Source organism: Lolium perenne, chromosome 6, assembly GCF_019359855.2.
Source record: "Lolium perenne isolate Kyuss_39 chromosome 6, Kyuss_2.0, whole genome shotgun sequence".
NCBI lineage: Eukaryota > Viridiplantae > Streptophyta > Magnoliopsida > Poales > Poaceae > Lolium > Lolium perenne.
Genome location: NC_067249.2, coordinates 185928024 through 185950187, shown reverse-complemented (window position 1 = coordinate 185950187; position 22164 = coordinate 185928024). Strand labels below are relative to the sequence as shown.

General features: G+C 45.4%; 1 protein-coding gene across 1 annotated transcript; it reads right to left on the bottom strand.

Moving 5' to 3' along the window:
* Positions 1 to 7300: 7300 nt before the first annotated feature.
* On the bottom strand, positions 7301 to 11046 carry LOC127309413 (cytochrome P450 87A3). The gene is made up of 9 exons (XM_051340276.2): positions 10687 to 11046; positions 10243 to 10567; positions 9983 to 10132; positions 9509 to 9760; positions 9296 to 9385; positions 8899 to 8977; positions 8690 to 8796; positions 7812 to 7942; positions 7301 to 7707 (listed from the first exon to the last, which is right to left on the bottom strand). Exons 1-9 carry the CDS (start codon positions 10893 to 10895, stop codon positions 7617 to 7619), a joined length of 1434 nt encoding a protein of 477 aa, XP_051196236.1. The 5' UTR covers positions 10896 to 11046; the 3' UTR covers positions 7301 to 7616.
* Between the last annotated feature and the right edge of the window lie 11118 nt (positions 11047 to 22164).

Here is a 22164-nt window from a genome sequence, read left to right as displayed (position 1 = left end):
TGAGTCCGCAGGCGGCAACAATGGTGTCTCCGGCGGCGCCAGCATTGGTGGCTCCGGCGGCGCCAACCTTGGTGTCTCCCGCGGCGCCATTACTTCAGCTCAATGCACCCGTCGCTGCGGATAATACGCCGCCCGGCACCGCGCCAACAAGCGGCCACTCCATCAGTGGCACGCCCGCCGCCGGCGGTGCCTCGACCTTAGCCAAGCTGGACGCCATCACGGTAACCAACCCTCGTCTCCGATATGACTTCCATATCCTTGCCTTTGACTACGCTAGCCATCCCTAACGCCATACATGTTTTCCGCAGGATGCCGCCGCCGACGTCCCATGCACTCTCCTGCATTTTGTGAACGGCGAGTTGATCGATGTTGCCAAGGCCAAAATCGTTCAACCGAGCAACCGCCAGTTACACGGTGTACCCATGGCACCCGACGTCTATAGGATTCAACTGGTTCGGGTGCTTAGTGGCTATGACGATGTGGTACCTCCCTTTCAACCCCATGGCGCCGACGCAGATGAGGTCCTTGCTCTCCACCAATGCTTCAATTGGTCCATGGTTTGGCCAAAGAGCCAGATTCGTTTGGGGGCGAGCGACACCACCCCACGGACAGCACCCCAAGCCGTGTCGGCGCCAAGCCATGGCAAGACCACCCCAACGGTGCCGCCATCAGCCAACGAGGACATGCATATGGCACATGATCCGAACGATGGTCCGGACGAGGACAATACGTTCGCCAACCTGGATTGCCACTTCGATTTTGGGGTGTACTACGATCTCAGTAGCCAACCCTCTCAAGCTGCCGCCGAGGGGAAAACCTTTTGCAACAAGCGGCGCCTATTCTGTTCTCAGGAGACGCCTCCAGCTGCCGACTTCACCGAGACTGAGCCGATAGCCGAGGTGAGAAGTGTTATCAGTCCTAACACACTGAAGAAGGCTTGCGAAGAGGAGAATGCAGTCCCAATAAATACGAAGCCGAAGGGACGGAAAAGAAAGAATAAGAACGACAAGTCTGCCAGCCAGCCGGCACCGATCCATGCTCAGGATGGGCCACCAGTGCCCAAGAATATCGAGTCGAGGGTGCATGTGTCGGGTCAGCGGATGCTAATTCAAAGATTGTACGATGCTGCACCCGGTCCTATGCGATCTCTCGTTGACGGTATTCAGTTTATGGAGGAGCGGCGTATCAAGGAGAAAGATCATGGATACCCAGTGTATGTTGCGAAGGTGCCCTCGGGCCATGGCTTTGTCGATAGTGGCTACGCGGAGAAGATCTTCCTGCGGTATGATGACATCTTCGCCATGCTGAACAGTTATCCGCTGCACTACACCTTCATTCGCCTATACTCGCTCAGCAAGGCGATGCGGATCATTAGAAACAACATCCCGGACATCGCGATAGCCGACCCCTTCTACATGCGTGCCGTCCACTTGGCCACCGCCGGAGACCGGGCAGTCGCGAGTGGATACCTCAAAGACTTCTTCCTAGCGAACCAGAAGAAGTGTAACCTCCTCCTGCCTGTATTTCCCGAGTAAGTCACCCCTCACCGTACCGGTCTTAACTCATGATTTTTTTAGATTTCAATCGTCATGTGTTCTTAAACATTATGTGTTCTACGTAGAGACAAAACCTGCACACTCATCTCCATAACCCCGAAACATTCTGTGGCCACATACCTCGATGCGGACGGTGAGTCAAAAACGGACTACACGAATGTCAAGGCCGTACTTGATGATGCTCTCAATGGCTACGTCAAAGCGAAATGCCATATGCAGAGGCCAAATGTTAGGTACGGGAAGCATGTGTTCAAGCACCAAACAAAGTTTCCCTGCGTCAGGAAGCCGCCTTCTAGTAACAAGGATGCCTACTACGCCCTCTATCACATGGATAAGTTCATACGGGACCAGCAGCAGCTTATGCTACCTGAGCATCTCGTAGATCGGGCCAACAAATTGTCGCGGGTCCCTGACGACGGCATCAAGCAAGACTTCTTTCGCATCCAAGTAGAGTTCTGTGAAATCATCTTTCAAGATGTCATTAGAAGCGCGGGGGAGTTCTATGCCGGCTATCAGCCGTCGAATAGTGAAATAGACACAATGCTCCAAATGCAGGGTGACGACTACCGCTCATGGATGTGCTTGAAGAAAGGCGGCGGTTTTATCCACGCTCCTAAGTCCACATAGCCGAGTCTTGATGTGCGAGCCTAGTTATGTAGTTGTGAACTAAAGACGAGCTTGTGTTGTAATAAACTTTATCCAAAGACTTTACTTGCATGTCTGTTTAATTACTAGTTCGACTATGTTTGTGAACTTATATATATGGCTCTGTCGTTTTCCGCACTTGATTTGGTCGTTAATTTTGTTTGCATATGCCGATGATTAGAATGGTTGGTCACTTGTACACTCGGAGGTGGAGCAAGCGAGCCTGGTGTGATGGCACACATATCCATGTCTTGTGCATCCTACCTGGCCTCGCTTACTCCATCCCTGAATGTTAAAATTTGTTTTGACCAACAATGTATGAGGCCCTCGTCATTCCATTTGCTTTGGTTTTTCAGAATGCCGATGATTAGAATGTTCGGTCAACTGTACACCCCGGGGTGACGCAAGTGAGCCTGGTGTGATGGCACAAGTATCAATCTCTTGTGCATCCTACCTGGCCTCACTTACGCCATCCCGGGATGTTCATATTTGTTTCGACCAACAATGTATGAGGCCATCGTCATTCCATTTGCTTTGGTTTTTCAGAATGCCGATGATTAGAATGTTTGGTCACCTATACACTTGGAGGAGGGGCCAGTGAACCTGGTGCGATGACACAAATATCAATCTCTTGTGCATCCTACTTGGTTTCACTGACGCCTTCTCTAAATGTTCATATTTGTTCCGACCAACAAAATATGAGGCATTCCATTTAGTTCATACTAGCTACTTCTCTCTTATTTGAGTTTGCACTTCTTAATTGCATTGGCCGATGATTAAATTTTGTGGTCACTACACTTGGGGGAGGCGCTAGTGAGCCTGGTGCGATGACACAAGTATCAATCTCTTGTGCATCCTACCTGGCCTCACTAATGCCTTCCCTAAATGTTAATATTTGTTTGGACATACAATGTATGAGGCATTCCATTTAGTTCATACTAGCTACTTGTCTCTTATTTGAGTTTGCACTTCTTAGTTTCTTTGGCTTGTTCATATATGTGCAGATATGACGTGGTATGTCGTGTACAAGGGCAAGGTTCCCGGAGTCTACAACGACTGGGAGGAGTGTCGGAGACAGGTTCACCGTTTTAGCGGTAACAGCTACAAAGGGTACACCACTAGAGCGGAGGCCGAAGACAGATACGCACGCTATCTGGCGGGAGAGAGGACGGAGCGGAGGAGGAACCGGATGAAGACCACTTTCATCGGGACGGTGCTAGTAGTGACTCTAGCTCTCTTCTATGTGATGCTAGTTTAGATGATCGACCTTGTGTAACCACTAGCTCATTTGTGACTTGTAACACCGTAACACTTATCTAATATTTGAAATCTTGTGAATCATGGAGGCTAATGTGAAGGACTATGTATTGGTATACTGTGCTAGCTGCTTATATGTGTTATATATACTGTATTTGTGTTATTATAGTGTGATATACAACCTGTACAAATACCTGCCAGGAATACAAAAAATAAAAACGAAATACTAGCAGTGGCGCACTAGAGGACCATCAGTGGCGCACGACCAGTAAGTAGCAGTGGCGCACTAGTTCGGACCTTGTGGCGCACTACTCTCTGATCCCCTTTCGAAAGTAGCAGTGGCGCACGGCAGCTGCCAGCAATGGCGCACGTCTGAGAGACTGCAGTGGCGCACTTGAACAGGCAGCAATGGCGCACCAGAACGCAATAACAGTGGCGCACCCCAGGAGGTAGCAGTAGCGCACCGACACCATAGAGTAGTGGCGCACTACTGCAGAATAACAGTGGCGCACCCCTTTGGGGTAATAGTGGCGCATCACTGGACTTGTCAATGGCGCACCACGTAGTGCGCCACTGTTACTTAGGGTAGTTGTGGCGCACCACTAGTGCGCCACTACTAAGACTTAGCAGTGGCGTGATAACAGTGGCGCACCACTAGTGCGCCACTGATGGGTAAAAATGGTGCGCCACTGATTGCCCTTTTCCTAGTAGTGCACGTCTCCACTCTCCACGTCATCCTGCCGCCATGACCAACGGCGGCAGGTGCCACGTGTCGCCTGGCAGGCCCCGCCACACAGAGGTGGTCCTTTTGGGCAATTTCATTCATAGATGGTCCTTCTTGACAATTTGTTGGAGCAGGTGGTCCTTTGTATCGAAATTTCGATATATTCCTATTATTTATTTAGACAGTGCCGGCCATACTGGGAGGATAGGGGAAAATCGCCGCCTCCCTCACTGTCGGAGGTCACTATCCGCCCGTTTTAGCAATTAGCATACCCTCACTTGCGTAGCAAATATTTTATCTTATTGTAGCATTGATTGCAATGGTGGCCCTTAAAAATCAAGTAAATGTATGGTCTCCCTCGAAGAGTCATAGGTATATCGTACTATGAAGATGGTCATTTGGAAAAATAGAGGAAAATTACCCACTGCAAAAATTCCCAAACTTTTCCTCTTAGAATCCACTAGAATTTATTAATCTCCACCATTGTTCTATCTTGGAACCTCTAGACAAACTTCTCCCAATAAAAATGAATAGCTATGGTGTCAAATCCTCTAATCCTTCGGTTTTCCTCTTTTAGGAGTCCAATGTATTGGCCTGACACTTCCGAGTGAAGTTTGGTTACAATCTCCGATCAAGGATTTATCAGTTTTCAGTCCAACTCTTTCATGATGGTATTTTGTTAGTTCCAGAACTTCCGAGTTCCTCTTTTGTTGGAACTACCGGCCATGCACATTGCTGGGATGAATACTAGTCGTTACGATGAGTGGAACCTCCAAGCGTTCCATCCTAGTACCGTCGAATTCTTTCCGTTTTTAGAGGTTCTCTGGTCTCGATTGTTTTATTGAAGTTCAGGTTAGTATCTCTAGGAAACTGTTCAAATTAACTTCTAACTAGTCTAGAACTACTAGGTTTGACCATTCGGAAATTCGGGGCATGTTACTTTTTTCGGTAACGATCAGATTTCCACCTTTTCCTTTATAAACCCCAACCCATTCCGTGACAAAGTGAGAAAGTTGAGCAAAGAGGAAACCTTGTCTAAGCACAAAGCTTCACCTGCTTATCCTAACTCGTATTTTGAGATTCATGGTGTTTCAAGACTATCTTTGTAGTATGTGTGCACAGGCTTCAAGATCCAAGTGCTAGCCAAGTGAAACCTTCGTGGTGTGTTGTAAACGAGAGTTTGTGAAGGTCATAGATCGCCTACTATTTGTGAAGATCTACCTCTTAGTGGTTCCGCATGGACTTGGTGTCCTAGATCAATGGGAAATAGGTTGGTCTTGGTATCCATGTAATGTGTTTCATAGCCTTCTCCAAGGAGAACGTAAGATAGCGCTAAATCTTCGTGTTTGCGATCTTTTTTCCGTAACCCCTTTACTTCCTCGCAATCTAATCATTCACAAGTTCAATATTTGCAGAATTGCACATGTAGAGTGCTGGAGGCAACCAATAGAAAATAATTTTCTAAAAGCTCCAAATTTCCACTTAAATTTGATCATCGCCTATCCACCCCTCTATTAGATGTAGGTGGTCTTTCATCGGTGAAGTGGATTTCAGAACCGTTGGTTGGGCTCCTTACTTCCAAAGTTGTGAAAATAGGCTGAGGACCCAAACTCGGAAGCCGAGGCAGGTGGAGTCCGTGGAGTTTGTGCTCGCGGAGGTTGTTGGGTGGCGACGGTTCCGTTGCTCCATTGACGGGCACAAATCCTCCATCAGTTGTGAAAATCATTAGAAGTGATGAGTTCTAACTTACGGTTACGAGTGCTGAACATGACAGTGGAGGGGTTCGATCTGGGTTGTGTTGACAGACTTAAGCCTAGAAGATTGTTACATTGATAGTTACATTGACAGTGGATGCACTTACGCGTGTGGGAAATGGAGACCGTGTCTTCTCATCGACTGCCTAGTCGCGCAGCTACATTCAACAGACTTTGTGTCGCTGTATGCACTATTACAGGCTTGCTCCAAATAGTCGGCAATTGTTTGCCATCTCTTGATGATGTGGGAAGCGCCATCAACCCGTAAAGTACGACCGGCCATTATAAAGGGGCTCGGTCCTTACTTATTTTGGTACACTCGCAGGTTTAGCTAGAAGTTAACAGCTGCATTTTTTTAATCACGACCAACTCTTCAAGGTGCATCTTCTTTTGGAGGTGATTAAGACACCTAGCAAATGGGCTTTACGATGGGTCGGAGATTCTAAAAAAGCTGAATTTCTGAACCTCTTCAGGTTCTTTTTGGTCAACTTTTGTGTTTTCCAAATTTTTGACATCCGGGTTGCCTAGTACATATTTCAAGCCAGTCTCGTTTGCTGGGTTTTCGAAAAAATAATATTACTTAGTTTGTATGTAAGGGAGTTGTATCTCGAAGTCTGCTGCCGCTGATATTGAGTGCGTCCCACAATGACATTTCAATGGTAGACGAAGCACACATCGGTGGAGAGGGGTACATGGTGATTCATCGGTAAAGAAACTCTTTCGTGCGCGTATAGTTGTACTCCCTTCGTTCCATCAAAAGTGTCTCAACTTTGTCAAAATTTAGATGTATCTAGACACTTTTGGTGGGACGGAGGGAGTATACGTGATGTGGGCATTACCGTTCGGGTACCCAACATTAGACTATCTCCTCTGGCCCAACTAGGGGCCCATGAAGATTGCCCAATAGCTAAGGTGGGCCTTTGCATCGGTTCCAAGAAAGGAGACCTAACCGAAGAAGGTTTTTTGATGAACAAGGCAAGAAGGCACCGAATAAGGAAAGACTAGAATAGATCTTGTTGTAACCTAGTCGGGGCTGTCGAGACACAACATCAATACATAGATCCACCGCAAGTTAGAGCTAGAAGCTTAGAACCCTTGCCTCTCGACGAGTCAACCACCATAGCCTTTCGGCTACCCCATTGTAACCCGATATATTCGATAATTAAGATCAGACAAGCAGGAAGCAAGGGTTTTACCTCATCGAGGGTCCCGAATCTGGGTAAATCTCTCTCCCCATTTGTTTGGTTCCGATATCGCGCCTGCAGGATTCTGTCAATCCTAAGCCCCTCATGGTGGGCATTGCCAGGGAGCACCCTTGTCAATATGTGTTTTGAAAATAAAATCTATAAGAACTCCCATAGAAGTACAAACAAACGCACCTAATCACTTTCTTTAATTTGCAAAATGTATTTAAACAATAAGAGATATACAACATATGAGTAGACTCGTACAACATGGGGACACCATGTGGACGACTAACTACTATCAGGGGAAACAATCAGCAATTGCTTTCTGTTGGACTAGAGGCCTACATAACACTACTGAAACAGAGTACCAACGAGTTAAAGAGGTGCCCTAAAACGACCTCAGAGTACTTCACCACATAGATGTGCCGTCTTTACACACGTATTTATTTATTGTAATTTTATCTGCAAGAAGCCCGCTGGTGCTATTACGATATCAGTTCTTAGGGAAGAGCTGAAGGTGAAACCCATCTGGGAAGCTCAGTCCTGGGGTACGGACTATGTTCCCTCCTTTCACCACCCTCCATCTGAAATGCGAAAATTAATTCTTGCTTAGAAAAAGTTGATTTCACCTTTGTTATTGGAGATGAAGTGTAATACATGTACATCGATTCAGATGACAAATTTTCACCTGTATTTTGTCACCAGGCAGTGCATGAAGGTTGCCATCAGGACCTTGGTGAGGTCGGTTCCGACACAGAACCGGAGACCTCCACCGAAGGCCATAAAATGCTTGGTTCCTCCGGTGATTTCCATCTTGTCCTGCTCAAGCGAATGCTCATGGGTGTTATTTCTTCAGATAAGAGGCTAGTCAACACTCAAAACAGAACACATAACTTCTATGCAGCTTGCTTATGAAGTACATGCATGCATGGATGGAGGCTTATAGAAGCAGATATTATTCTACTGCCATTTGCTTCATGGCAACTGTTTCTACTGCTGTAACACAAGTAAGTGTTCGCTTCCTTTCTTTATTCCTACGTGTTCCTTATCAGCAGAACATTGAGTATCATTTGACAATATGATGCTCTCTAGAGGCTGACTTGACCGCACTCAACCATGTAGACTAATCACGTAACACAGTGAAGAGAACTGAGCTTGTAGACTTATAGTTACCGAACTTCCATGTTCATCCTCTGGGTAGAATTACTAGAAATTCTGACTTCTATATTTGTGGGAAATTCACAATATTTTATATGAATTACATTGATTCATTAACTGCCTGTTGCCATTGGATCTAATAGCTTCCAAGTGCAGATAGTTACTAGTTTTTTTCAAAATGGTTTATTTTCGTTAGACTGGTCAAACTTCAGGGATTATAGACTATAGTCGTTTATTGGCATAGAGAACCTTGGGAGTTTAAACAAACAAAACCCTGGAGATACCAATTAAAGTTATATTTTGTCATATTTATTTAGCTCACTGAAATTAACCCTAATATTCGGTTCGCATCCAAAATGAGATATGTAGAGTTCATGCCAACTTGTATAAAGATGAAAGTGCACAAACCTGCCACCTCCATGGATTAAACGCCAATGGATCTTCGTAAATTTCTGGATTTAAGTGCACTGCTGGAGGACAAACCATGACTGCCCAACCTGCTGGAATAGTGTAGCCTGCACCCAAAGGAGAAAATGAATGCAGAAAAAGATCAGATCGCTTAAACTCACGCCAAGAACCAGAAAGGGATACGCCATGATATTTACGTACTCAATTACCTTTGAATTCAATGTCTTGCAAGGCCTTCCGAAAAATACCGGGCACGATGTTGGCTATCCTTGCTATCTCCAACGTGACCTTCATGCACAACGTGGAGAGGTAGTGAGGTAGGGCATTAGTTTTTATTCAGAGGCTAAATTCAATTGGAGTTTCAGTTTCGTTTTCTCAATTCCTTTTAAGTATAATGTTAGGATAATAACTTCACTACTCATCTGGTTGCACAAGTACGGCGCAAAAGGCACACACTTGTGTAATCGCACCGGGCTACCAGGTTCCTGTGTTTAGTTTGACACTATCATAATGCTCTAACTGCCACTAGTTAGTCACTATTACATCGTGTGAATTTCTTAATTGTGCAATTTGCACCATAGCTTTGCTAGTGCTGGTTAGGCTCACCTGAGAGGTGAAGGTCATGGACTTGTACTCTGCCCATGTGAGGCCGGCATCTGGGTCCTTCCTGTTCCTGACAATCGCCTCGTGTTCCTCCTAGCCACACAAAGAGCATTATCTCGTCAATTGTTATTTGGCACAAGTAGTTCGCCCAGTTGCATACCTTTGCTCAGGGACACAACATTGATCTAGAAGTCGCACGCGGTTTGTGCAACTAACCGTTAACGTCTCGAGCACCCTTGGGTTGTCAGTGAGGAGCTTGATGCCTAGCGTGAGGGCCAAGGCCGTCGTCTCGAAGCTCGCGAAGAGGAGCACGAACATGAGGTCCAGCGCCACGGCCTCCGTCAGGACGGGGTTCTCCTTTCTCAGCTCCTCGATCATGATGTCTAGGAAGTCCTCGCGCTTCCTCCCCGGGTCGGCCATCCTCTCGTTCATCATCCCCTTGAGCACCTTCATGGCGTTCCTCCTCCCCTGTACACACATGCATGTAATTTCAGCTACGTCACGTGTTTAGAATTTCAGTCAGTTAGAGTCTTAAGGGAGTGGGTTCTGCCGCGTGAGTACGGAACCCATTGACTTAAGGGAAGCCATTGACTGGTCGTATGTTGACTTGACACGCATGCATGTGCAGTTTTGTGCACTGCGTACGTCGGTGGTCAATAAGCATTGCGCGCATCGGCGCATGTTGTGTACCTTCATGCACTCATGATATGCAGTGCCGGGGATGTCCATCGGGAAGGAGATCAGGCCGCGGATGAAGGCCACGAAGTTCTTCCTCAGGTTCTCAGATGGCTTTGACGGCTCGTAGCCGATCAACTTCTTCGCAGTAATGTCAAAGATCATCTGGGAGAAGAGATGCACACATCAGCAATCTAAGCCTTGATGTTCAAAAAATGAGCTCCCTAGCTAGGAATGTTTGCTCCAGCAACACATGCAAGAAGTGGACGTCTTACGGCGGAGAGGCCGTCCTTGAGCTCGATGCTTTGCTGGCCTGCCCACGAGGCGAGGGTGGTGCGGCAGGCGGCATCAGTTTCAGCAAGGAGCACCGCCCGGAGGTTCTCCTGGCCATACAGCCGGAGCACGAGGGTCTTGAGGTACTTGTACATGAAGCCGTGGAGGGAGCCGACGTTGTCGCGGCCGAAGATCTCGGTGAACGTGGCCGGGTACCAGCTCTCGAACAGCTTCCCCTCTTGCTGGAACACATAGTGGTTCAGGTCCGGGTCGGCGGACACGATCACCGCCCGCCCGACGACGCTGGTCTTGAAGACAGTACCGTACCTACACGTGCGAACATCTCCAATATGTTACAGCAAGCTCAGTTCATATGTACTTTCTCCAATGTGACAATGCCTGAAATAATCGATTGTGGTCGGACACTTGGTGGTTAACTACCCTACCTGTTCACTCTGTCCTTGACAAAGGGGGAGACATCGCAAGTAGGGTTCGGAGCGAAGAACTGCATGGTCTCGCCAAGGAGAGGGAGGCCGAGGGAGCCCGGAGGCAGCCTGCCGTTTACCTTGGGATGGCTCCATCTATACGCCCACAGGAAAGAAACCACGGCCATGGCCGAGGCAACAGCCCATACAGCTAGAGATAGTGTTTCCATGGCCTTCACAAGAAGGTTATTAGCTTGTGCGCTGTGTCGATCCTACCAAGCAGGTTAGGTCAAGGGCAATGGCGGTGCTCGCGGAGGGAGGAGAAGCTAGTGCAAGATATGGCTGCAGCAAAGTACCGGGAGCTATGTTGGGAGATCGCCTTGCTTTATATAGAGGCTTGGGCTGAAATGCAAGGAAATTAAACAAATGGAGGAAGAGGAATTATTGTCCAATTGCGTTTTTTTATCCTGACGGAGAGAATCCACCTATAAGCTTGTGCTGTGTTTTCTTATGTTCCGATGACTCAGCTAAATGCCACAGGAGGTCAGCTGTGCTGTTGTGAACTTTTTGGAGTTGGTTACCTCATGAAGGCTGGCACTGTCCGTGTGCATGATATATAGGATAAAAACATGGAGAGCTAGTACTGTATTGCCGGCAATTCACCAGACAGTGAGTTGTGCTCTTTTGGTGCAGCTAGATCATTAGCTGAATAGCTGAAACATTAGGCTACGAATTTGCGTTCTGAATGTTCCCCGTGTCTTCCCGTATTTGTTCGATAGTAGGGTATATAGGTTCAGAACTGCAGATACAGATGACCAATAGTTGGACAAAATCAAGCAGTTGAGTTTTGCAGAAAGATGCAATGGCAGGCATTGCAAATGGTCAGTTTTAGAATAAATCTTGTATAATATGGATTAGTAATATGGTGCATGGAAGAAATCAGACCTATATACCGATGTTAACTCTCCCATGCAAACTTTGTCGATAACAGGATAATAACTTAAGAACTCCTAGGCCCCTGAACATGTCTGTGTGAAGAAAAGACAGAAAGTGTTCATCAGATAAAAAGGGTTAAATATCCACCGTCGCACCAGAATTGTCAAACACCAATAAACAGCTAGTCAACACTTGTTTTATCATCTAGTAGCAGCTCACTTTGTTTGTTGCTGGGAGGAGCATCAGAGCATGCATCGGTCGAGTAAGACGTCGCGATCGATCGTTAGTGTGGTAGACCCAGCCCCCCAGCTAAGGTAGCAGCTAAGTGTACACTTTTCCCCCGTTCCAAAGCTATCTTAAGCATTGCTAGGCTAAATCCAGCACAGGCACAGCAGCTAGAGCATACGTACTGCAGATCGATATGGATCGCGGAATCTTCCATGAACGTCAGCATGGAACGCGATCGGTCGGTCCATCACGCGTGAACTCGATTAACTGAAGATCCACGCACGTACGTACGGCCACCTGTGTGTCCACGTACGCGGTCGCTTCTGCAGATCCATGCCGTCGATTTTTGTCCGCATGTCTGTCGGTCGACACGGTCGTCGTCGTCGCGTCGATCTGGCTGGGGCCGGCGCTTTATCCAGATGTTCATGCATGCACCTTTGATCCTTGATTACATATGTTTGTACACGTGTGTCCTCCTTCATGGATCAGCATTGCACCGTCCCGTGTGTTGATTAGCTCTGCACGATTGGACTTGCAAAGTATGAACGGAAACCGCGACTCTGAGGATCGACCACAGGCGGCACCGGCACTACTGATGCTGACCCAAAATCGCAATCTAAGAGAGGTGTAAGGGGAGCACTTAGAGCATCTCCACAGGCGCGTCCCATAGCGGCCTCGATAGCGTTTTGAGGGCTGACATAATTTTTGGGCTCGCATCGGTGCGTATCAAAAGGCGCCGGCTAGTTTTTGAGGCCAATAGAATCGCCAGCAACCCCGCGCCGGCCCATTCGCGAAGGGCACGAATCGGGGCGCCGGTGCCTCGCGGCACTTCAGAAAACAAGCGTGGGCCAGACGCACCGTTTTCCCCACCTCCTACCAACGCCCGATCTGACTCCCACCTCTCTAGATTGCCACTGTCGTTGTCGCCGCTGCGCTCCCCCTGCTTGCAATAGACACATCCGTATGTCCAGGAACTGTCCTCCATCGACACAGACGCCACCCCCTCGATCGGCGGCCACTGTTTCCGGAACAGAGCTCGCCGTCATCGCGGCACAACCGCCCCGCCCGCAAGGTGTTCGTCTGATTGCCGCGAAGGAAATCAACGATGAGATGATGGTGCAGCTATTCACGGAGGAGCAGAACGTTGAGGCTGTCCGGCGGCAACAATAGCAACTGATTCTGATGGATATGATGCGCGTTTGCCAGCCTTTCTTCGTCATGCCTCAGCGCGACGGCTCAAAGCCAGGCAAGAGGAGAAACAGCAACCGACATCGTCAAGCCAGCGCAATGCTTCTTGACGCCGACTACTTCAACGACGACGCGACTCATTAACTGAAGGAATTTCGGTGCCAATTTAGGATGAACAAGGAGCTGTTCTTGAAGATTGTCTACGGCGTCAGGGAGTACGACGACTACTTCAAAGCCAAGCAAGATTGCACAGGTTTGTGCGGCTTCACCTTAATTCAAAAGTGCACTTGCATACGGAGCTGCTCTAGATACAGCCAATGACTACCTACGGATGGTGGAGTCGATATATACATAGATGCTCTACAAGTTTTGCTGAGCCGTCACAACGCTGTTTGCTATTAGACTATTTGAGAGCACCAAGGGTAGATGATACAACTCGGATCCTGCAAAAAAAATGCAGCAGTAGGGTTTCCTGGGATGCTCGGAAGCATTGACTATATGCACTGGGGCTGAAAGAATTGCCCTTTTGCTTGACAGGGGATCAACAAGGGGCATACAGTGCTGTGTCATTTTTTAGGCGGTGGAAGACCATGACCTTTGGATTTGGCATGCATTTTTTGACATGGCAGGAACAAACAATGATATCAACTGCAACGCTTCTGGGATTTGCAGGATAGCTGAGGGGACAAGCTCCTGCAGTGAACTTTGGGTTAAACGATCATACATACAACAAGGGGTACTATCTAGCTGGTGGTATCTACCCGACGTATGATACATTTGTGAAGACAATTCCGTCTCCAGCTTCGGAGATGGACGCTTATTTTGCAACATGCCAGGAAGCAGCACACAAAGATATTGAGCGTTCTTTTGGGGTGCTTCAACAGCGTTTCGCCGTTGTCAGGTACCCTGCTCTCACTTGGTCAGATGTGGGAGGTGATGAACGCCTGTGTGATCATGCACAACATGATCATTGAGAGCGAGCGCGACAAACCTGTGCATGATGATCAACCATTTGATTATCAATGACCACTTGCTGAGGTAGAGCATGTACCCCAAGAATTTTCCGCTTTTTTTCATATGCACAATGAAATTCGAGATGTAGGTGTTCATGTACAACTTCAGGCGGATCTAGCTGCGCATTTGTGGGCGAGGAGACGAGCCACCAACAATGCATGATTTTATTTCATTTGTTTGATTCTATGAATAATTTAATTTCCATTTATTTGATTATATGAATAATTTAAGTACTATTTATTTAATTGTATGAATAATTTAAGTACTATTTGTGTGATTATATGAACTATTGAATATAGTATGAATAAAATATGATTGATATATTGTTTTAAAATATTGTAAAAACAAAAAAAAAATTTGGGAGCCGCCGTGTGAGAGGCGCCGGCGTAGAAACAACGTCCCCAAATAGAGTATGCACTGCTGGCACCTTCATACAGCAGTGTCGGCAACCCTCCCGACGACTATTTAAGAAGCGCCGGTGGATGCTCTTATCCAGCTAGCTACGTACCGTCTCCGTGAAAATTGTAAAGAGCAGAAGTAGAGAGAACGAGAGACAACGAGCAAATGACTCAATAGGTAATCCTTACATAGCACATGTACAGAATTTACAGATGAGGTTTCCTAAGTCGGTTGCTTAAGATGACGGGGCCAACTGCCTACGACACGCTTCCCACAGTACTTGGGATTACAATTGAGGATTATCTTTCAGTTAAAGAGCCTCAATTATTTTTAGCACTCCCCTAATCGCTGATTCATTGCATAAAGATCCATCATCATAATTAAGTCTCCTCCAAAAACCCCATGGAAAAAAATTGAGTAGTGTAGGATATTTTGTTAAATCTCGTTCAAACCTAGTAGAAAAATAAGAACAAAATTATACAACATATAATGATTATCGCCTCCGTTAACTTAATATGAAGTAAATCCATAGAATATAGAGGTCAATAAATATGCCGTGTACACTTCCCTAAAACCCTGGTAGGGAAAAAAATGGTATTTAATTATGTTGATATTACCTTATTAAAACCTTAATGAGAACCTGTAAAGTAAACTCATTAATTTAAAGAGTATAATTTGATGTTTTGAGCTAGAATAGTTTTGGAAGATATTTCCATGATTCTTGCAAATCTCAGAGTCGTCGCATACCAATTCCGTGAATATATTTCTGGAATGTCGAAGTTGGAAGAGACTTTGTGAATTGATTGGCGAGGTTATCGCATGATCTGACTTGCTATTGCAGAGGCGGTTTTCTAGGTCGGTTTGTGGAGGCGACGCTCTAGCTAGGGGCCAACTGGCTACGACGGTTTCCCATTACAAGTGAGGATTATCTCTTAATTAACGGTCGTTAATTATTCCTAATAGCAAAAAAAATAAGTCTCGATGGCCTGCTGTCGTGGAACATTTAAATGTACCGTTGCTCGCGTGGCTGGTTTGTTAACTCAACGACCTTATCACAGCTTAGACGACGACGAAAGATTCTTGAATTAAAGCATGAAGAGGTCTAGCTAGCGAAAGAACTTTGCCGCTAGTTCGATGGCAAGCACAAAGCATCGCGTTAGATTACCAGCATGCATGCGTACCCTAGCTGGGCTTGGCTTCATAACGTGGGTTACTGCACGGTTCACGCAAGAATCTGCTTACGTCTTGCATATATTCCCTGTCCCGTGGTTCCCCGTCCTCTGACCAGTTACCCATGTGGATTAGTTTAAGAGCTCGGAGAGATCTGCTTGGTAGATACGATGAGCTCAGACAAAGTGGGTGTGCATAATTTACTCGGGGAGATCGGTAGGGGTTATACCCAAATCTTGTACATATACGGCAGATCTGAACTCAAGCCAGCAGTATCGCTCTGCGAATAGGATTGCTCAACAATATTTTCAAGGGGAGAAGCTACAAAAATAAAATAGAAAAATATGTATTGCATAAAAAAGGAAGCACGTTTGATATAAAAGGGTGAAAATATTTACATGATCAATGGTTCATTTATTACAAGCTTATAGAGTGTCTAGCCATGCTTACATGCCTTTCTTCGGGTTTGACCTAGATAAATGCACGGCCAGGAGAAAATGATTTATATCTAGGTATACATCTAGGAACAGAGGGTACTTTCTCATTGAATATGTAATCATTTCTTTGGTCACATAAGATCCAGCATCCACTAATCAATATCTCCATCATGAAGCTAACTGAGTATCTTCCTTCAGCCTCCTAAACCATATTGTGTATGTCACACCACTCAAATCCAATCGCCCACCAGAAGTTTTTGCTGAAGCTGCATTCTAATAGCACATGTTGGAGAGTCTCTTATGGGCATGTCATACAATACACAATCAGAGAACTCACAATAAGATCCTTCTTCTTCATTAGATCTTTTGTGTTCATCTGCTATGTAGAAGGAGCCATGCAAATAATTTATGTCTTGGCAAGAAGCATGATTTCCATATATCCAACATTGGTTTAGGTGTGTCATGTTGCCCAATCATTGCTCTGTAAATGGTGAAATGTGAATCCCCCCACATAAATTTCCATATATCATGATCATCAGATATATATGCACAGAGAGTTCAGTTCTTCTTGGAGATCATGTTGTTGTTCATGAGCAATGGTTGACAAGGGAAGATAGTACATATCATATATGTCGTTAGCTGCAATGTTTACAGCCTTCTCCATAATCATATTACCATTTTTTAGCAAATGAGTGTAAGTATGGATATTTTGTTTCTCTCACTTCATCATTCCATATATCTTTCCAAAGCACAAATAGATCTAGCTAAAGAACTTGGCCGCCAGTTCGATGGCAAGCACAAACCATTGTGTTAGATTACATACAGCCAGACTACCATGCATGCGTAGCTGTGCTGACTTCCTAACAAGGGTTTGCTGGATGGTTCACGCAAGAATCAACTTATCGTTTTGCATATATTCATATCATGTGGCTCCCTTTCTACCCATATGGAGTAATTTAAGAGCTCGGAGAGATCTCCTTGTTGGTGATATGACTTGTGATGTGCTCACTGAGGCAAGGTGTTGTGCATAATTTATTCAGAGGATTGATCGTTAAGGGTTATACCTAGATCTTGCACTAGTGGGTGTATCGTATCCCTAGCCATCGACAGCCTCCTCGTCACCGGTGTCCGCCCTATTCCGCAGCTACGTACACAAACTGCCTCCATTCAGCTACTAACGTAGTGTTGTCTTATCAAAATATTGTTACATTCTAGGGCTCTCGGCCAAAATATTTAAAGAAATATTTATTTGATGATAACGTGTATGTACGCACACAATTTATCTTTGTACTATATGTGACAAATTAAACATGGAGGCGTGTGTTTTCATGTTTTATATTTATTGGATCAATGCGAAGTCATTCATAAGTTTTTCCGAAGGGGTTCAATCAGAAATAAAACAAGCACAACTGAAGTTGAAATACATTTACTATGTTAGAAGTTAAAACTGTATAATAATTATACTTACTGTTAATCTTATATATATGGTGCTAATACTTCTATGTGTAACAAAGAATATGTTGGTCAAGATTATATATTGTCAAAACAAGTTAGAATTAGGAAAAAAGTTTAGTATAAACAGATGTGTGATAAATGTTTATATTCAAATCCACACTTGTGTAGTAAAACATTATGTGCTTGTTGAGGATTAAATCGGGTATAGTAAAACATTTTAAATTAATCTTATTTTTTATGTGAGGGTGGAATATCCATGTCTTGTTCAGGGCAGGACAAAATTGACTAAGCAGTTAGTACCACCATCTGGATCAAATCTCGAGAAATCTATGGAACAATGTGTCCTGCGATTACTTTTATCTTATTTTCCATTTTAATTGCTGCTTCGAGCTAACGAAGATATATTTCATTGAACATGTGTTTCTTGAAGGTGCCTTCACTACCAACTTTAATAAATTGTTATCTTTTCGGGATGATTCTTGGAGGAAAAAAATAACTGAAAGTGTTTATTGCCCTTGTTTGTGTACAACTTTTTGTTACCATAGAAATGAGGAGACTTAGCTAACCATTCAAGACACATGCACATGTACACTGTATTTAAAGAGGCATTCATTAGCTAGCAAGAGAGGTTGTGAGGTATATGATCGATGGAACATTTTGTGTAACTTCGAAAGATAGAGGGGTGGAAAACATCACCCACTGAAAAAGGTGTCCAATGGGAAATCGCCTACATTAAGATCAGCAAAAACATCCATAGTACGCTGAAATTTAGCTAAAATTTTATTTTGAATTGGTTTACTTTCGAATCATAGACGAAAGTCTTTGTTCACGAGATTCAAGTTTCAAATCGCACGTGCATGCCCATCCTATTTTTCTATATTTCTTTGGAGATAAAGAGGCACATGTGATACAAAATATTTGGTCGAGCTTTAACCAAAAGCCACGTGAAAAATCCATATTTACACGTGAACGATCTACTGGAACTAATCACAACCTTGACAATCTATCACTGACTTAACTAAAACATCCATTGTCAGATGTGTTTTCTAGTATTACCTTTTGCTTGTACAGAACATATATAGTTTTTAAAAATACTCTAAATGTCACACAAGTATTTAAGTGAAAACAATTAGTACTCATAATGGGAGAACAAATGTATCACAACAAAATTTATCAACGAAATGGCACATGAAAGGATAAGTAATATCTATCTTCTAGCACTAAGTAATAACTATTTATATCATAGGTTCATGCATATTTGATAAGTGACAACACAATTGATGATAACCATATCAAATCAATGTGATCAAATTGGGATCTAGCTTCCTTTTAGTTACCTAGATTCTCAGATTCGTCACCCTCGTGGGCTATTTAATTACTCATATTCGTGATGTTTAGAAATTTTGAATTTTTTTAAGGCCGGTTTATTTTCCCCTTGTCTTGGCACCATGTTACTTCTCTTGCCTTGGCACCACCGTCCTTTCTTTAACCATACGATGGATCTGAAATCAAGCCAGCAGTATCGCTCTGTGAATAGGATGGCTCAGCAAAATTTCGAAAGGGAGAAGAAAAAAAGATGTACTTCCTCGTTGCCAAAATGTAGTGAATATACTTTTTAAAAAGGCAAACGATATCAAGTTTAACTAATCTTATATTTACTAATTGAAGACTCCCTACGAGCCTCCACGTTAATCCCTCAGTTTAGCAAATTTCATCCATCAGATCAATTTATGATTTAGTTTTAACCGTAGGATAAAGCGCGTGACTCCCGTGGCCTCCTCCAACCCAGTATCTACTCAGGAACCTCATCTCTTGGGTACAGAGAAAAAAAAAGTTGCCAATCTGGGGTTCTCATCGAGCTGGTGGCGGATTGTTCATGTGGCAGCCGGCAGCCGTCACACCTTGCGATCTGACTGATTCCGCTTGGACAACCAATTATGCGTCTCCCGGTCACGGCTATCTAATCAATTTCTTGGCGCAATGGCGGCGAGTATGATATCACCACGTTGCACCAGCCACCCGGTTGTTCCTTGGGTTGATCGTGTTACCATATCATAAATTGATTTTCCTCTTCACCATGTGTTATTTTGGCATGTGGAAAGCTAGATCGAGAATCACCTGGCGTCCAGGCGAACTGGCGAGCAACATCAACTAATCTACGTAAGAAACAAAACATCAGCTAACTTCTGCCCGGGCATAAAAAACCGTACCGGAAGCCCGAACCCGAACTGAGCAATACTTCGGTCTTCGGTTACTCGATCGGTCTTCTTCTTGCAGTGACTGAAATAATCTTGGGCTGTTCGGTCATCGTTGCCGGGAAACCGAACTGACCGAAGAGACCGGCCATTCTTCCCCAGCGCATGGATTATCCCAACGTTTCTCTAGATTCTCCTCCTTAGATCTCACTTCTGTTCTTGCTGACCTAGCCAACAACAAGGAGGCGACATGCCGTAGCGCCGCCACAACCCAGTTCGACCCCACCACAGCTACATCTATCAGCCTGCCTCTCCATCCCCGGTCGCCGGCCACACCGCATCGCTGCCAGCCAACCGTCGACCTGGCCGCCGGCAGCGAGCCGCACCACCTGGCCGTGACCCTGCCGGATCTCTGACCTTGGGCGCTGGTGCCGGACCTCCGTCACAGCCCACACCACCACACAGATGCAGCTCTGCCCGTGTCTCCTCTGCTCATGTGTTTGCAATGTAAGAGCATCCCAGCCGTTCGACTCCCCCGGGCGAAAATCCAGATTTAACAAACGTCGGATTGGACGAAACTTTGGCCCGGGAAGCGCCGAAGTTCCAGCCGTCTCCCCGCCGGGAACACCCAGGGTTCACCATTTTTTGAGAATTTCATACATAATTCAGCTAATTTGGCCAGTTTTGCCAACGTTTGGCTTATTTTTACAAATAAAAGTTACAGTTTAACAAAACAAGACAAGTTTTCAAACAAATCAAATGGAAACTAGTTGGTGTTGCCTCGAAACGTCCATAAGTGCTCCACCAGATCGTCCTGCAGCTGTTGATGCATTGTGGAGTCTCGAATCTCCTGACGCATAGCGATGAACGTAGCCCAGCCGGCACCTGGTGGTTAGGCTGTGCAAGAGGACCCTCTCTGTCATATGGTGCAGCTTGTTCGCTCAGGTACCGGATGCTTCCGCTCATCCTCGATAATCATGTTGTGTAAGCACACACAACAGTTTATCACCTCCCACATATGATCTTTCTTCCAAGTCAAAGCGGGAACCGGACTACAGCAAATCTCTGCTGGAGGACACCAAATGCACGCTTGATACGTCTCCGACGTATCGATAATTTCTTATGTTCCATGCCACATTATTGATGATATCTACATGTTTTATGCATACTTTATATCATATTTATGCATTTTCCGGCACTAACCTATTAACGAGATGCCGAAGAGACAGTTGCTGTTTTCTGCTGTTTTTGGTTTCAGAAATCCTAGTAAGGAAATATTCTCGGAATTGGACGAAATCAACGCCCAGGGGCCTATTTTGCCACGAAGCTTCCAGAAGACCGAAGGGAAGACGAAGTGGGGCCACGGGGCGCCGCCACACTAGGGCGGCGCGGCCCAGGGGGGGCCGCGCGGCCCTAGCGTGTGGGGCCCCCGTATGCCCCCCTGACCTGCCCTTCCGCCTACATATAGTCTTCGTCGCGAAACCCCCAGTACGGAGAGCCACGATACGGAAAACCTTCCAGAGACGCCGCCGCCGCCAATCCCATCTCGGGGGATTCAGGAGATCGCCTCCGGCACCCTGCCGGAGAGGGGAATCATCTCCCGGAGGACTCTTCACCGCCATGGTCGCCTCCGGAGTGATGAGTGAGTAGTTCACCCCTGGACTATGGGTCCATAGCAGTAGCTAGATGGTTGTCTTCTCCTTATGTGCTTCATTGTCGGATCTTGTGAGCTGCCTAACATGATCAAGATCATCTATCTGTAATGCTATATGTTGTGTTTGTTGGGATCCGATGGATAGAGAATACTATGTTATGTTGATTATCAATCTATTACCTATGTGTTGTTTATGATCTTGCATGCTCTCCGTTATTAGTAGAGGCTCTGGCCAAGTTTTTACTCTTAACTCCAAGAGGGAGTATTTATGCTCGATAGTGGGTTCATGCCTCCATTAAATGCAGGACGTGTGATGAAAGTTCTAAGCTTGTGGATGTGCTGTTGCCACTAGGGATAAAACATTGATGCTATGTCCAAGGATGTAGTTATTGATTACATTACGCACCATACTTAATGCAATTGTCTGTTGTTTTCAACTTAATACTGGAAGGGGTTCGGATGATAACCTGAAGGTGGACTTTTTAGGCATAGATGCATGCTGGATAGCGGTCTATGTACTTTGTCGTAATGCCCAATTAAATCTCACAATATTCATCATATCATGTATGTGCATTGTCATGCCCTCTCTATTTGTCAATTGCCCAACTGTAATTTGTTCACCCAACATGCTATTTATCTTATGGGAGAGACACCTCTAGTGAACTGTGGACCCCGGTCCTATTCTTTTACATCGAATACAATCTACTGCAATACTTGTTCTACTGTTCTCTGCAAACAATCATCATCCACACTATACATCTAATCCTTTGTTCTGACAAGCCGGTGAGATTGACAACCTCGCTGTTTCGTTGGGGCAAAGTAC